Raw genomic sequence first — 16,320 nt, 5'->3', positions numbered from 1 at the left:
CAGCAAAATAATGGGTATAGTTCCCCATACTAAAGGGGTGGCGTAAGCCACAAAACTATGGGCTAGGCTTGTAAATGCCCTCGGGCAGATAGCCTAGTATGAACCTATGAACCTATGAACCTATGAGTCTTATATTTCCATTTAAGGTCTACTTTACCACTTAATCCAATGAATCCAGACCATAGCTTTACATTCCATTCCTCTCTTGTCTACCAGACAGCCCTTTTCCAACTCAGTTCTGCTTCTTTTTGCACATCTTCTAAGCTAGATAAGTATTCCTTCAAGTCCCTACTCTTGCCATCAATGTCTTCATCCTATTTTTCCCATTCAATATTCCACAATCTATGTAGCTCTCTCTCTCTCCCCATCTGTAATACTTCCTTTTTGGGATTTACGTTCTCTTCTCCATTATCCTTTAGTATGTCACCCCCATGCAGCCTTTAACCCATCCTTATCTCTGCATCTGATCCTTACACTTTCATGTATGTGGTCTTCCATCACTACGTAACATATTTTTCAGTCACTGAACTTATCCTCCACTTTGCTAGATTCCATCTCCACCAGTCCCCCATCCCCACCCCATTCCATTTCATAGCTACCATGGAATGGTCTGAAATCTTTCTTTACATAAACTTAAATGTATCCGTCTCTTCTGATGTAAGGAACCTATCCAGCCCATTTGCCTGCTTCAGAACATTTTTTGTAAAAGGTTAGTATTTTCTCGTCCACTTTCCTCTCAGACTTCAGAAAATTCAAGCTTTGATATCGCCGTCCTACACTTGACTTGGAATTCCACTGCCCTAAACATCCTCTCCAATCTAATTTGCAGTGCAGAATTAAATTCCCTCCTCCAGTTTCATACTGATACAGACCAACAGTAACTACATGGTATTCTCTTAACCACTACAAGTTGGATGTAATATTCAGAGCATATCTTCTTTGGAGCTACTGAAACCAGAGGGTATGTTCTTAGCCTTGGGCTATGAATTACCAAAGATGGACTTGTACTTACCAGATGCAAAAGTTATGGACTTTACAAAAGGCTAGGTCTGAAAGAATAGATCCTTCCTTGCTGCCTTTCTCACCCTTCTTGCCACATTTTGGCAACAAATGTTGTGTATGTCTTATTTTACTTGCCTTAGAAAAGATAACAGATTTGAAAAGGGATATTTCTGCCGAGTATTATTGGATAGTGACAAAGTACAAAGTAGCATAGGAAAGAAGTTTTGCTTGCCACACAGCCCTACTGCCTACAGCCCTAGACCTTTGCATTACCAAGAATGGACTTACTCTTTCAGATCTAGTGTTATGGTAACAAATATCCATCCCCCAGGCTTCCTTCTTTCACCACCTCTCCTCCGAGGGAAAGTGACAGCATGTGTGGTTGCCGCCGTCACCCACCAATCCTCTCTGCCACTGCCGTTCTTAGCCAGTAGTCAAACATAGGTTACCTGAGCAATGGTCTGAGCTTTATCTTTGTACATTGCTGGTGCTAGCACTAAGCTGAAATTGTTTGCAGTATGTGCCACAACAGTGGAACTAATGATGTTGCCCATGATTGTGGGTTGGATTTTGTCACTATAGTTGCATTCTTACAGCATTCTAATAGTGTTTATGAAATGATCTAAGGCAATGTTCATGTTTTTATGTATTAATTTATTTATTTATTAAAATAGCTTGCAATAATACAATACCTGGATGAAACAAGACCCACTCCAAGACTGTTGCCAGATGACCCAAAGAAACGAGCCCAAGTGAGGATGATCTCTGATGTCATTGCTGCTGGGATACAGCCTTTGCAGGTAAATGTGAGTCTATACATTTATTTAGAGTTGGTCTTACTGCATATCAGAATATAAACTGTCCCCCCATCTCACAATGACCATCAAGCCCCCTCACTCAGATATCTAGCTTGACCAATTCTTTCCACAGACAAGAAACCACCAGTCCATTTGTTCACCCTGAGAAGCAGGAGTCAGGTGCTGAGAATGGTGCTGTCATCTGCCGGGAGGGTATGTATGTATGTGTATTGTCATTGTTGTTTATACTCCTAGCCCCACCCCAGGTGTATTGTGAGCTGCACAGTAGTTGCTACCATGAAGTGCATGTATACTATTACACATGCCAAGTCTTCTGGCCGATCATCACATCACTTACACCCCTTGCAGTATATGCACACTGGGTGCTTGGTGCAGATGATACACCTACAAGCCTCTAGGTGTTACCAGTCTTTAGTACTGAATGTTATTAGGTCTGAATATTCTAGTTAAGAGGAAACAAGCACTGGGGATTGCACTGGAGGCTGGAAATGGCGGCCCAGCCTGCACTGAGGTTTTATACAGATCCTCTTTCTCATGCCACTAAAAGCACTGAAGTCAGTGTTAAGTGGGATGGTCAGTGGCTTATTTATTAAACCGGAAAGTGCCTGCACAAGTAGTAATATCCCTTTAACATATTTAAGCTTCTAGGTGTTATGAAAATGTACTTGTGGCAACTCAGCACAGGTGTGAGTTGCTGAGTTTTATCATTCATTTCTAGGTTTGATTCCTTCAGCCTCCATATGACTACTGTGCAATTCTCAGCAACTCAGATAACTAGAGTGTGCTTCCAGCGCGCCTCTTAAAAAAGTAGGCACTTGTGCTTTCTGGGTGTGTTTTATAAACAAATTTAAAAAAGACAACATTAAGGGGATCATCAATTTGTTTTGTTATTTTCTGAAAACAAAACTACTAGTGCACTAGAAGAGCTAGAAGATTCTAGAAGATTATCCAAAGACAATCACAAGGCATGTTTTAGTTGTTTGTAATCTCAGAAACACATTGCAGCAATGCGCTGAGCTGATTGTGAATGTTACCTACACTAAGGCTGAAGATGCAGCAAACCTAAAGGCTTATAAATTTAGCTCTAACTTTAGCCCCCCCCACACTCTCTCTCTCTTTTCCCTCTGTCTGTCCCTCAGGATGTACTTGAAACTGATTCACTTCAGCTGTCACACCAGACCAAGTCCTGAAAGTGCTATCAAACGCTAAAAATACTGAATCGGACAAGCCTGACAATATTCCTGGATGCATTTTAAATACAGTGAAGCACGATTTAGCCACATACCTAACCACACTCCTTCAAGCTCAGTCTCCATGTAAGTTCTGTAGCTCATTATGTGTGTATATACCTTTAAGAAGCTACCCAAGGGCGTGCACAAGTGTGTAAATACTGAGAACATGGAAATCTGACTGCCATTTTGTAGTTAGTTCAAAAAAGTCCTAGAAGGGGCACGTCAGGTGAATCTTAAGCTCAGTCCACACAAATGTAAATTCAGGCTACAAGAGGTTGATTATGTTGGTCATTTATTTACTAGTGTATGCCTATGACCAGACCCTTCAAAGCAAACAGCCATTCTTGAGATGCCAGCTCCAGACAATGTTCAAGCCCTGCAACATTTTCATGGCATGGTCAACTACCTAGGCAAGTTCATTCCAGACATGAGCCAACTATCAGCACCACTCAGAGCTGACACATAAAGATGTATCCTGGTCTTGGTTAGAGCAACACCAGAGAGCATTTGATGTCCTGAAACAGAGAATTGCAAGTCCACCAACTCTCAGATACTATGATATTCATTAGCCAGTTACACTTTCCTGCGATGCTTCGAAATTTGGTCTTGGTGCAGTCATTCTACAAGAGGATCAACCTTTTGCCTACGCATTGGGAACTCTTATCCAAACTGAGATGCAGTATGCCCAGATTGAGAAAGAGCTTTTGGCAATTGTGTTTGCATGTTCAAAGTTTTCTGATTATGTTTATGGTAGACCTATCCAGATCAAAACAGACCACCAACCTCTAGTCACTATCTTGAGAAAGCCAGTGCATTCAGCTCCAGCCAGACTCCAATGTATGATGCTGAGATTGCAAAAGTACAATTTCAGTCTTGTCTACAAGAAAGGCAGACTTCTTTATCTTGCTGATACATTATCCAGATCACCCAGAAATACCACAGAACAGCATGAGAATGTGAACTTTGTGTTTGAAGTCACGGAAGTGAGAATTTTTCTTCCCCATGTCTTGAGCCCAGAGATCAAATAGCCACAGATCCAGTCTTACAAAGGCTCATCCAATTTATCAATCAATGATGGCCGCCAAATCTAATTTACCCTTGAGAGGTGCAGCCTTATTTTCCATACGGAGGATGAGATTTTGTCTGATAAAGGGATCATAATGAAAGGTCTGAAAGCAATTGTTCCAAAGTCCTTGCAACCAGAGTACATTACTGTCTTGCATCATGGTCACCCAGGACCAAATCTACCAAAAGAATGGTGAGAGGACTAGTATTTTGGCCTGCTGTGTCACAGGACATTGAGCAAGCATTTTCATTTTGTTCAGTAATAGAACCACTTCAGCTTAACCAGATTCTGGAACTACCTTGGTCGACAGTAGCTGAAGACATCGAGTGGAATGGTCAACATTATTTGGTGTTAATAGACTCTTACCCAAATTGGTTCGAGATTGACTTCTTCCTAACCTAGCATCCAGCGCTGTCATTACTAAGATGAAGCATATTTGGCAGTACATGGTACTCCGCACAAAGCCATTTCGACAATGGCTTGCAATATACAAGCCAACAGTTCAAAAGATTTGCTGAAGAATGGGACTTGACTCATGTTGCAAGTAGTCCTGAGTACCCACAGTCAAATGGTTTGGCAGAACGTGCAGTTCAAAGTGCAAAGCAGTTACTAGAGAAGTCAAAATGAAATAATAGTGATGCTTTCCTGAATCTCTTGAATCTCAGAAATGTTCCTCGTGATAAACATCTTGGTTCACCTGCTCAGAGATGTCTGTCGAGACAAACCAGAACCACACTACCAATCAGTAGTCCATTGTTGGTTCCATGTATGTGCCAATAACAACAGATCAGTGAAAGCCAATCTGTTGAAGCACTAACCCAGAAGCCTACTATGATAAGACCAACAAACCACTCAGTCCCTTATGAGAAGAAGTGTTAAGGATGCAAATGTCCAAAGGTTATGATTAGATTGGTGTCATGAAGAATATTGATCCAGAGCTGAGATTGTACATTGTGGAATCAGAAGGAGCAGTCTTTAGGCAGAATCAGAAACATATTGAGACCAGTGCCCGAGCCTATACCACAGCATATAGCCTGTGAGAAAGACTTTTTATCTCAGAGTGAGTTGTCCAGTGTTCCAGTTCCAGAGGACATTTCAATCCCTGTTATGAATCCATAAGTTCCTGATATGAGTTGTGCACTGCAGACTGTCATTGTTGCTAAATTTGGTCCTGTTATGTTACGAGATATGGTTAAATCTGTAAACCCTGTAGCAGATATGAAGCAACTTGGACATGAACATTGTGTTTTGATAATGTCCAGCTCTGATATTGTTTGTATAAAGGGCAATTTTTTTAAGGAGGAGGATGTAGATCAATATGTGTGTATATACCTTTAAGAAACTATCAAAGGGCTTGCACAAGTGTATAAATACTGAGCATGTTCAAGTCTGACTGCCATTTTGTGGTTAGCTATTGCGATGAAGCATGTGTGTATGTAAGGTCTGTCTGTTAACTAGTTCGTTCATATTTAATGATGCTGCTATCCATCCTGATGTGTTTGTGTATTAAAGCATCTGAATGAAACCCCAGGCCTTCTTGTCATATGAGTTAGAGACGAAGGAGCGACTGAGGCTCTAAGTGAATTGAGAACAAGTACAGTCACTCCCCTGTATAACAGAGGACCCTTCCACATATCCAAACATCTGACCAGCCTAATATACAAAGCCAGAAAAAGATTTACCATGAAATTAATCTGTCAGACCATAGGGAACCGCCAAACATTGGAACGATCTCAGTTTGGATTCATCAAGGGCAGGTCATGCTTACTCAACCTGGTGGATTTTTTTTATAAGGTTACCAAAGAAATGGATGAAGGCACAGTGGTACACACTGCATACTAACCTGGCCAAAGCTTTTGACACAGTTACCTACTTACAAATAGTAGAAAAGCTAAGCAAACTGGGAATAAACTTTTTTATCACCTGGATTGCCCACTGGCTCATAGATTGGATGCAGATGATCAAAATTAGGGGTTGTTACCTCCACAAAGAGACAAGTCACCAGTGGTGTCCCCCCAGGGTTCTGTTGTTTAGCATCTACTTTTCTGAAGTAAAAGCAGCACAAGAGCACTGTCTGACTAAGTTTGCAGAAGACTACAAGCTAGGAATAGTCATTGAATCTCCACATGAATTGGCAATCCTGCAAGATGGTTTGTCTCAAATAAATAACTGGTGCCAAAAATCATGGACAGAAACCAAATGCCAAAAAATGCATTATTATATCCTATGGGAAGTCATCTACTTCAGGGAACTACCTTGTTGACAGTATACCCCTAAGAGTTAACCCAGTTGTTCAGGATTTGGGAATTTATGTGGACAGTGACCTAACTTTTACCCAACTTGTGTCTGTTGTAAGAAAGTCTTTCTGTACAGCACAGCTTATTGGCAAAGGGAGTCTAGATCTAGGGATGTCTGCCCCCTTTACTCAGGCCTCATTAGGGCAGTCATTTAATATAATATTCCCTTTGGCATGTTATCTGTCGAGACATACAGCAAATGGAATGCCTACTGAGATACCTTGTTAAAAGGATACAAGGCCTAAACAACATGTCCTACATGGACTGACTCACAGCCATGTCACTATACTCTGTAAAGACTGCTAAGAGGTGACCTGTGTCTGGCATAGAAGACATCATCCGACCCATTACTGATGGATTTACTGCATGTTAGCAAGTCAAATGGCATCATAAATACTCAGTTTAAGGATTTAAACATCTTCTGCAGCATCAACAGAAAGGTTAGGAGGGACAGGTATATCTCGCAGAGGACACTGCTGCTGTGGAACAGATTTCCCACCCGCATAAAACAAAGTTCATCCCTGTCCAATTTGAACAGCAGCTTAGCTCTATGGATAGGAAACAGAAAATTAACCCCAGGATTGCCCCTGTAATAGTAATGGACAGAGGCAGCTCCTAAATGCTTTATCACATGCATGGGTCACTTCACATTATCTATAGTATGATCCCAGTTATTCTCATTGGGGTAATATACAATTATCGATCATGAGATGGGTAAGACCAATCTATAGTCAAATGGGATAGGTTATTTCGAGCACAGAAAGGGAAATCGGCTGCACTTAAAATGGCCTGCAAGGGCAGCTATCCTAGTACTTGTCTCTGAATATATAAGAATCACTAGGACACGTTCTAGACATCAGATCATGGTAAACGTGGGTGCTAAGGTGCTGGTATAACACAGTACTGCAAGAGTGCTCTCAGGGTGAGGACTGAAATTAACTTGAAGAGATTTTAATGAGGATCTCCACTCAGGAAATTGTTTTACATAGCTTTGTGATGCGTGGCAAACAATTGCCAAACTACATATATAAATACTAGCATTACTCCACAGTGAAAAAGCAAATGATAGACATTTTTGTAGGGGGAAATTTTTCTGCTGCATCTCACTCCAGCATATTGTTCCTTTTCTTGTGAGGTTAGCCCATTTCAGAGAAACCGCAAAACCTGTTGTCTTCAATTTTTTTCAAGGTAGTATGATCTCATAGTTAAAGTTTTTTAGCTGGGGACTTGGAAATGCATTGACTTGTTCCCTGCAAAATGCTTAAATCCTTCTATTTTTTTTCTTTCTTTCAGTTTTTCTGTTTTATCAGAGGTCTGTCTTCTGATTCTTTTTTTGCTTACATCTTAACCACGTGCATGCATTTATTCTAAGGACTCGGTTTAAGCAAAAGAAAAACAAAACTTACATTAATGTGCTGCCTCCACACACTGAGCAGCATATTTCATCACTTTCGTACTCGCAATGTAGCTGACCGTTTTATTCAACCACCAGATACAAGAAGAATTGAACTTTTATCATTGTGTGTGTTAAAGTTAACTCTTGATGCATGGTATTTTCTAAGTAAATATCAGATAAATAATGCACATATAATATTCTGTATTATTTGCTTATCATTCAGTATTCTGAAGGCTATTATTGTGTAATTCAGCATCTTGAAACTTGAGATAAAGAACTTGGTCTGTTACAAGAGCAGAGCTGACTAAATTGTAAAAGGAACATTAGTTCTATCATCTGGTAATTGGAGCACATTGACTGTAGCTCTTTCAAAGAGCAGAATTATTTTTTGATGCTCTGTAGGTGGCAGTGTTCAGATGGTGATCACTAGAACCTGATGAGGAAAAAGCAGTCCTGAACCTAGCATTCTCAGTTTGGGTAGGTAAATGGTTCAGATCTGGAAGTCTACAATTGTTTCTGAATAAGTGATCCAGACAGTAAGCTTCAGAATCACGTTAGCTGCAGAATTCTGTCGGTCAAAGATGAGGGTCCTAGGTTTCTAGATGTGATAATGGAAAGCTTTTTTGTATTCATTTATTCATACCTACTTAATCCGGTGCTGAGCCACAATATTTTCTTCAGTCTGTGTCTCTGAAGCTGTCAGTGCATAGGCAGTAGATCTGTCTTTTTGTATTTATACTCTCCTGGGACTTTCTGGGGTTGTATCCATTTGTAGAATCATGGGTAACACTGCATCATATTATTTGAGTGTAGGTACAGTCAGTACAAGTCTCTTTAGTATGCCAACGCTTCTAGCTTGATCCTGTGATGACATTAAAACTGTATTTTGCTCATATGTCTGTCTTAGAATTTCAGTTACATCTGACAAGTGTGGTATAAACTACAGGTATTTACTATATCCAAGAATCACAATACTGAGGGTTTCTCTGTTGGAGTTTGCATATTTACAGTGGCGTGGAGTCAAGGCCACCCACAGGCAAGTGCAAGGGGGTGCAGTTGCACCCCCCTGGAACTGGCTGGACGGGAGATTAATTTTCTTTTAATTAAAAAAAATAAATCTGTTGTTTTTTGTAAGGGCGTTCTTTAGGAAAGGTCCCAGTCTCATAGTGCATCACGTCTGTACATGCATTGTCATCCAACCGCAATTTTAAGTACTCTTCCGCAAAGCAAAAATTGTAAGTCTTCAAGTTTTGCTGCTTCTTCACGTGTTCTGGGAGAATAGTTCTGAGTTTTGCTTTGATCATCATTCAAGTAAGCGTGTCTGGGAGTTTTGCTTCAGTCAGTGTGTGTATGTAGAGAGTAGGTGTGTAAGTGTTCCCATTTGCTTTTGCTGCCAGTTCCAAGGTCTGCTTCGATCATTCAGTCATTTGTGACTTGTTGCGTTTGGCTGTGGGGGGTGGTGAGTGTGAGAGTGTGTCCCCGATGCCCCAGTTAGGTATACCTGGTGGTGTTACACAGGTTCAAACCCCGTACGTTTGGTACAAAAAACAAGAGCCTGATTTCTCTACCTGTACCACCACTTCTGATTCAAAGAGTCCTTAGCTCTCAACTATCCATATTTTCACAGAATGTCTGGAATGTTTGGCTCATACTTTTCTTCTGCTCCTCTTAAAACGTGGTTTTTGGCAAATAACTGAGAACTGAATTCACTAAGTAATGATAGGCACTAACTCCCACCAGGTGATTTTTATATAATTTCTGATACTTTTCTATGCATTGTTCCTGTTTTGGTTGTACTGTTTTTCATATGCATTTATGTGTGACTGTGTCTTTACCAATGTGCTACATGCTGTCCTACTTATCCTACAGAATGTAACCTGTAGGATACATTTATATAACTAAAGATAAGCTCCCTTTTGATACTGTTAGCTTGTAGTATTACTTAGTGAATGTACAATGTCTAACTGTTGAAGTGTTAACTATTGTCCTAATTATCTTACTGTCTATGCGGGCTTCTTGCTACTCACTACCACTGTTGTCTCTCTCTCTCCCTCAAGTACCCTGATCTTCACTGTGCTGTTCCAGCCTATAATTCTTCTGATAATCTACCTACCAGCTGACAAAGGACCCATGGTTTTGTCTTGTTGCCTCTACTCCCTGCACTCTCTGTTAAGGAATTGAGAAAGTATGTTTCCATGGCCTACCTGTAAAGCATAGTACTGATCACTGTAGCTTTAGGGGTTCTAAAGTAAGCTCTGAGGACAGTCAGCCAGTAGCCTCCCTCCCCCCAAACTAGCTACCTTGTTGACCTTACTACTACATCATCTAATAGTATCCCTCTTACTACCTTCCCCCTTTTTGTAATCTGCCATAGCCTATCTTCCTTTTGTAGCTGCTTGTACTTCTAGCTTTGCCCTGTAGGTGGCACCCCTATCCCTTCCAAGATTTATTCTGCTTTTCCTTTGTTCCTCTGCTTTATCTATTTTAAACTTCTTTGACCTTAAACGACTCCAAAATTACAATATACCCTCTATTTTAACTCACTGTACTCTCCGGTGTCTCTAACAGACCTCTAACTTTTCTCTGCTCCTTCTCTCCTTAGACATACTTGACTTACCTTCTAGACAGAGCTCTACTGATTGTTTCTCCTCCAGCTGCTCCATAGTCTGTTTCTACCTGCTCCGTTCGCCCTACGGGCTCACTCCGCTCCCCTACCCTACCCCCAATTCCCACCCACCCCCACTGCTCCTACACTTATACTTCACTGCCACTCCCCCTTCCTATCTTCACCTATCACATACCACTACATCACCAAGCCACTCCCATAACTCTCTCACCTGATTAGTACTACTAATCTGTCTTTCTTACCACTCCCTCTGTCTTCTAACCTTAACTTCACTACTCTACCTCCTATCTAACCCTGTTAACTACTTACCAACTTAACTTATAACTTGCTCAACATCTTCAAACACTTTGTCTCCTTACTACAATACATAGTAACACTAACTATTCCCTACTTAAATCCTCTTACCATGGCTTCTACAAATAAAATTAATTTAACCAAATTACTACTCTTAACTACCACACTAGCAATTCTTACCATACCATACTCACTTACCTCCTATGAATATCTTTCATTATCTGAACAAAACCATCATAACCAACAAACTTTACCATCCTTATTCACCTTCTCCCTTAACCATAGTAACATAACCTATGTTTCTAATTACTCTTTACCTAAATTCCACAAAACAACTCACATTATTTACTTCTCTACCAAGAAGACTCTTAATAGCCTTCATAAACTCTTAAAATCTCTACAATACCCCCAGCAACACCCCTCCTAGATGGTGACATTCATTAAAACCCTGGCCCCTATACTGTCACCATAACTAACCCTACCAATGTGACAGTACCTATAACTTCTACAGTTATTAAACCAACTAACTCTCTTCTGATAGCTCACCTTAACATAAGAAGTATAAACAATAAAATTTCCCACCTGCATGCACTCCTTGATGTACACTCATTTGACATTCTATGTCTTACAGAAACTTAGCTAAAACCATCTACTCTCGACCAAGAAATTAGCCCTCCTGGCTATAACATCCTCAGAAATGACCGTAAAATGAAAAAAGGTGGGGGTATAGCCATTCTTTACAAATCGCACCTACAAATTTCCCTCATTAATGTGCTCCCATCAATAGATACCAAAAACCCTAACTATCAAACTCCAAATCAATAACTCTAAATCAATCTATATAATTTGCATGTATCTACTTCCAGATAACAATACAAATTCTCTAGAAAACTTGCTTAGTCATTTCTCTACCCATCTACCCCAGGAGACCATTGTACTTGGTGATGTTAATATAGACTGGTCTTCTTGTAGTTCTCTCAACCCCACCAACCATATAAACCTCTTTGGATTTTCTCAACTAATTACTCCTACAAGAATCCATAAACCCACTAACAAGGAAAGTACTCTGGATTGGATCCTTATTAACAGCCACCCTGAATCTTATATTCCAGGAACCCTCCCAGATGATATCAGTGACCACACGCTTACCTACATTATTAAACAAAAAATCCACATTCCCTCCACACATAATCTCAAAACCTCCCGGTCAAAAAAAAGTTTTAACCCAGACAGCTTCTTAACCGAATTGCAAGCTTGTGACTGGTCACCACTAACCTATCTAGAACTAGACGAAGTAGTTACCTACTTCAACACTAAATTTCTTAATATCCTAGACTCCCATGCCCCTTATCGCTCAACTAGAATAAAAACCAAATGTGCCCCCGGCTCACAAAACAAACCAGGCAAAAGATACACTTCAGAAATAAAATCTGGGCTAATTGGAGATCTACCAAATGTCCAACAACCCACCTCCAATTTAAACAACTAAGAAATTCCACCAAAAAATATATTCTTAGAGACAAAAAAGATTACTACCTCGGCCTCCAACAAACCAATCAACAAACCCCACAAAAATTCTGGAGTGGGATAAACAAACTTCTTCAACCAGGCCACACCACCACTCCAAACCCAACCGGTTTCAATAGTAACAACTCCAACCTGATCCCTGATGCCTTTAATAACTACTTTACAGAAGCCATTCAAACCCTGGCCAATTCTTTACCTCCTCTCACTGCTTCTCAACCAAATATATGCAATACTTCTTTACCTACCTTTCAAATACAACCTGTATCTACATATTTCATCTGTAAGCTACTTCAAAAATTGAAGCCTTGCACCCCTTCTGCTGACCAACTCCCATCTGAATACCTAAAAATAGCCGCTAAAGCCGTAGACTATCCCATCTCTAGCCTTATTAACAGATCTATCTCTGAGGGCAAAATCCCTGCTCTATGGAAGATATCCCATATCATCCCTCTACATAAAGGAGGACAATCTACTGAGCTTTCTAACTCTTGCCCTACTGTCCCCATTAGCTAAGATAATGGAAAAATATATTCACAAACAGCTACTCAACCACTTATTACAAAATAACCTACTAGCAAACTGCCAACATGGTTTTAGGCCGTTCCACAGTACATCAACTGCCCTTCTATCCTTTATTGACTATATAAATAAAAATCGTAACAATAACTCATATTCCTCTGCATTATTTATTGACCTGTCAAAAGCTTTTGACATGGTTAACCACAACCTACTGCTAGACAAACTAAAGGCTCACTCTCTAGATCCTCAAGCCATACAATGGTTTAGATCTTATCTGGAAAATAGACAGCAAGCAGTACTTTGGCATAACATCCTGTCTTCACTACTACCAGTAAAAATAGGAGTACCCCAGGGCTCTATCTTAGGTCCCCTACTCTTCTCCTTATTTATTAACAACTTACATACTAACATACCCCAAGCCACCTGTATTCAGTATGCAGATGACTCCACCTTAATCTGTACAGCCAAGAGTATAACCTCTCTCCACTCTCTCACCCAAACTGTTTTTAAGAAGGTTGAAGACTCGTTTATGCAACACTGCCTCCTCCTAAATCCCAAAAAAACAAAACTGCTACTCTTTACTTCTACTCATAAATCACCTGTTCCTTCCTTCTCTATAACCTCTAACAATGGTACCAACATTACCCCAGAGACTACAACCCGCCTACTAGGTGTAACTATTGATAATCAACTCAACTATGATGTACACATTAACTCAACTATTAAGTCTGTCAACAAAAAACTTGGCACCCTCTATAGATTAAAACCCTTTCTTACCCCTCCTGCAAGAAAAACAATTGCCCAGACTCACCTCATTTCCACCCTTTTCTATGCCTCTGTTATATACACCAACCTATCCAAAAACAACCTCTCTAAACTCTCTACCTGTTATAACAGCATAACTAGATTCATCACAAACTCCCCCTTTAAAACTCACCACTGCCTTAACCTCAAACAGCTTGGCTGGCTAGAACTTCATAACCACATACTGTATCAACAACTACTTATTACTCAAAAGATCCTATACCACCCTAATAATACCCCTATCTTCACTAATCTTATTACACCTTATACGAATCTACCTACACTACGCTCTGCTAACACACTTCTAGTCTCCTCTAATAAAGCTAACAACAAAGCTGGGGATTCACTCTTCTCAAACACTGCAGGAAAATTCTGGAATCAGCTTCCTGCTGACTTAACTTCCCTTGCTTCTACTTCTCTTTTAAAAAAAACATCTTAAAGAACATCTCAAAGCTCATTGGCTCTGTCCATGCACTAACCCAGATTGACATCTTTTCTCACTTCTATCCATAACCCCTATACACGACTACTATAACCTCTACCTCCAAATTGACTTACTACTATTGACTCTTACTCGGGAATTTTAGAGTAATATATATATTCTTTTCCCTTTTCTAAGACTTGCTTATACCTTCTACTGTGAGTTGTAGAATTGTTTAGTTTAATTTCCACTAAAAGTGTTTAGTTTTACAAATTTATTTTATAACTGTTCTCTATCAGAGTGCTAACTCTGTATTGTACTTCTCATAGTTATATGCATTGTTAAATTTCCCATTTTTTTTTCTTGGAGCTTTTCTCCCTGGGCCTCTACTGAAAATGGACATATATCCAGCTAGACTAGCCCGGTCAACAATTGTAAAATAAATAATAAATAAAGTTTCAGTCTTCGTATCTTTCAGGAAACTCATGGTAACACAAAACATTTTATTCTAGCAACTTGTTAAGATTATACAAGCAATGTTTAAAATGTCTCCCTGGTTTTGGGCCTTTGTCCCTCCCCAATAAATGTTGACTTTTTTCCAAATTTCTTGTGCTGTAAAGCTGAGAGATATAGTTCAATGTCAAGTGGATTTTACAAGGAGCTGAGAGCTTCAGGGGAAGAGAAGTTTACTGCTGCTTATACCAAGTTGGTTTGCACTGTTAGTAGTACAACAGGTAGTGTACTTGTTTTTGATGCAAAAGGCTGTGGGTTCTACTCCCACATTATGTAGATTGCTGATACTGTACTTACTGTGTTGTACTTTAAAGGGGGTGGAGGCTGCAGTCCTGAGAATGTCCTTTTTTGGAGGAGATGCCTAGTAACTACAAACCTGTTATCGGTTTGCTATCCATTCCCTATTGCGATATGACAAACTTATAATTTTTAATGTAACATAGGGAATTTATTCTTCAAGGGCAACTTACACTTTATATTTCATTGTTTCGTCTACAAATAAAGTTGTTTGCTAACAGCAACCTCTTCATTAGTTAGAGATCTCTTTAATGTAAAATTATTTAGATGACTTACTTCTGCAGAGATTGTGCATATTTACTGATACTGGTGGATTGTAATGACAGAAGTTTGAGTAGACTTTTATGATGGAAATGTTCTGAACTGGACAGTTTTGTCATTATTGTTTCATTGGTTACTGGAAAAATGTTCAAAACAATAAATTTAAATATGCTCCAACAAGTGTGCCCTATTATACAAGGAATATAATTTAATACAACCAGGAAGGTGAATCAAAGAACACATGTATGCTTGCATGGTCCTAAATATGTGTGCAAGGGGCCTATGATTTGAAAATTGTCAAAAGGTAAACTTTATCTGTCTCTAACCAGATGCAGTTTCTCTGAATGTGAGTTTTAAGGGCAGAGAAGTTTGAATGCTAAGTCTGTTTTCATTGCGAGTCTGTATTGCTTTGTTTAGCAGATGTCTGTCAGTGTTTGTGCTATAAAATTAAAGTTTTAAATGAAAGCCAAATAATCATTGTAGAAGTAAAGCATAAAGCAATATGCACATTAGTGTTTATGGTAAATGGGGAGAAATAGCTAAGTAATGGGACACTGGAATGGCTGCAGGGGGGAGGGGTGTGTATGGGGATGCCCCATTTGACCATGATTTTGTGAAGGGGGAGGGGTAGCAAACTCAGACAGCCCCGGGCGGCACAACTCTAGATACGCCATTGTTTGGACTGTGAATGAAGGTTACAAGTGAGAGGTGTGTGTGTGTGTGTGTGTGTGTGTGTGTGTGTGTGTGTGTGTGTGTGTGTGTGTGTGTAGGAGGGAGGTAGGTGTATATGTGTGTGTTTGTGTGTAAGTAAGAGGGAGAAGGATTGTGTGTAAGGGGGGGGGGGGTAATACCTCACAATTATCTAGATTTCTGCCTTGTATTTTTAGTTTGTTTCTCATAAAATTGTGTTGTTTTTTTTTTTTTTTTTTTTTTGGCAATTCACTGAGGATTGATGTCCAAAAATATTGGCAGACATTTGAGTTTTAGACTTCATATCCTTAGAAAATGCATACTAATGCAAAGCTTGTTCTATCCACTTTCTAAGGAGGTAGGGGTATGTATGTGTGTGTGTCCTACTTAACTGTACAAATTTTCACAGAATGTCCAGAGTTTTGCCTTATATTTTTGGTCTGTTCCTCATAAAAGTTGTGTTTTTTTTTTTTTTTTGCAAATCACTGGAATGACCTAAGGATTAAAGTTACTAAATAATGACATATTTGAGATTTGGACTTCATATCCTTTAAAAA

General features: G+C 39.6%; 1 protein-coding gene across 3 annotated transcripts in view; it reads left to right on the top strand.

Moving 5' to 3' along the window:
- The window catches only part of GSTZ1 (glutathione S-transferase zeta 1), a 243,196-nt gene that overhangs the window by 79,601 nt on the left and 147,275 nt on the right, over nt 1–16,320 (top strand). For 2 of the 3 annotated variants that reach the window (XM_044073902.1, XM_044073903.1), the window contains exon 5: nt 1,677–1,808. In XM_044073902.1, coding sequence (XP_043929837.1) covers nt 1,677–1,808 — 132 coding nt within the window. The remainder of the gene's footprint in view (nt 1–1,676; nt 1,809–16,320) is intronic. The other variant, XM_044073904.1, reaches the window with a different exon arrangement.

Source organism: Protopterus annectens, chromosome 6.part0, assembly GCF_019279795.1.
Source record: "Protopterus annectens isolate FY-2018-M chromosome 6.part0, PAN1.0, whole genome shotgun sequence".
Taxonomy (NCBI): Eukaryota; Metazoa; Chordata; order Ceratodontiformes; family Protopteridae; genus Protopterus; species Protopterus annectens.
This window is presented reverse-complemented; position numbering and strand designations above follow the sequence as displayed.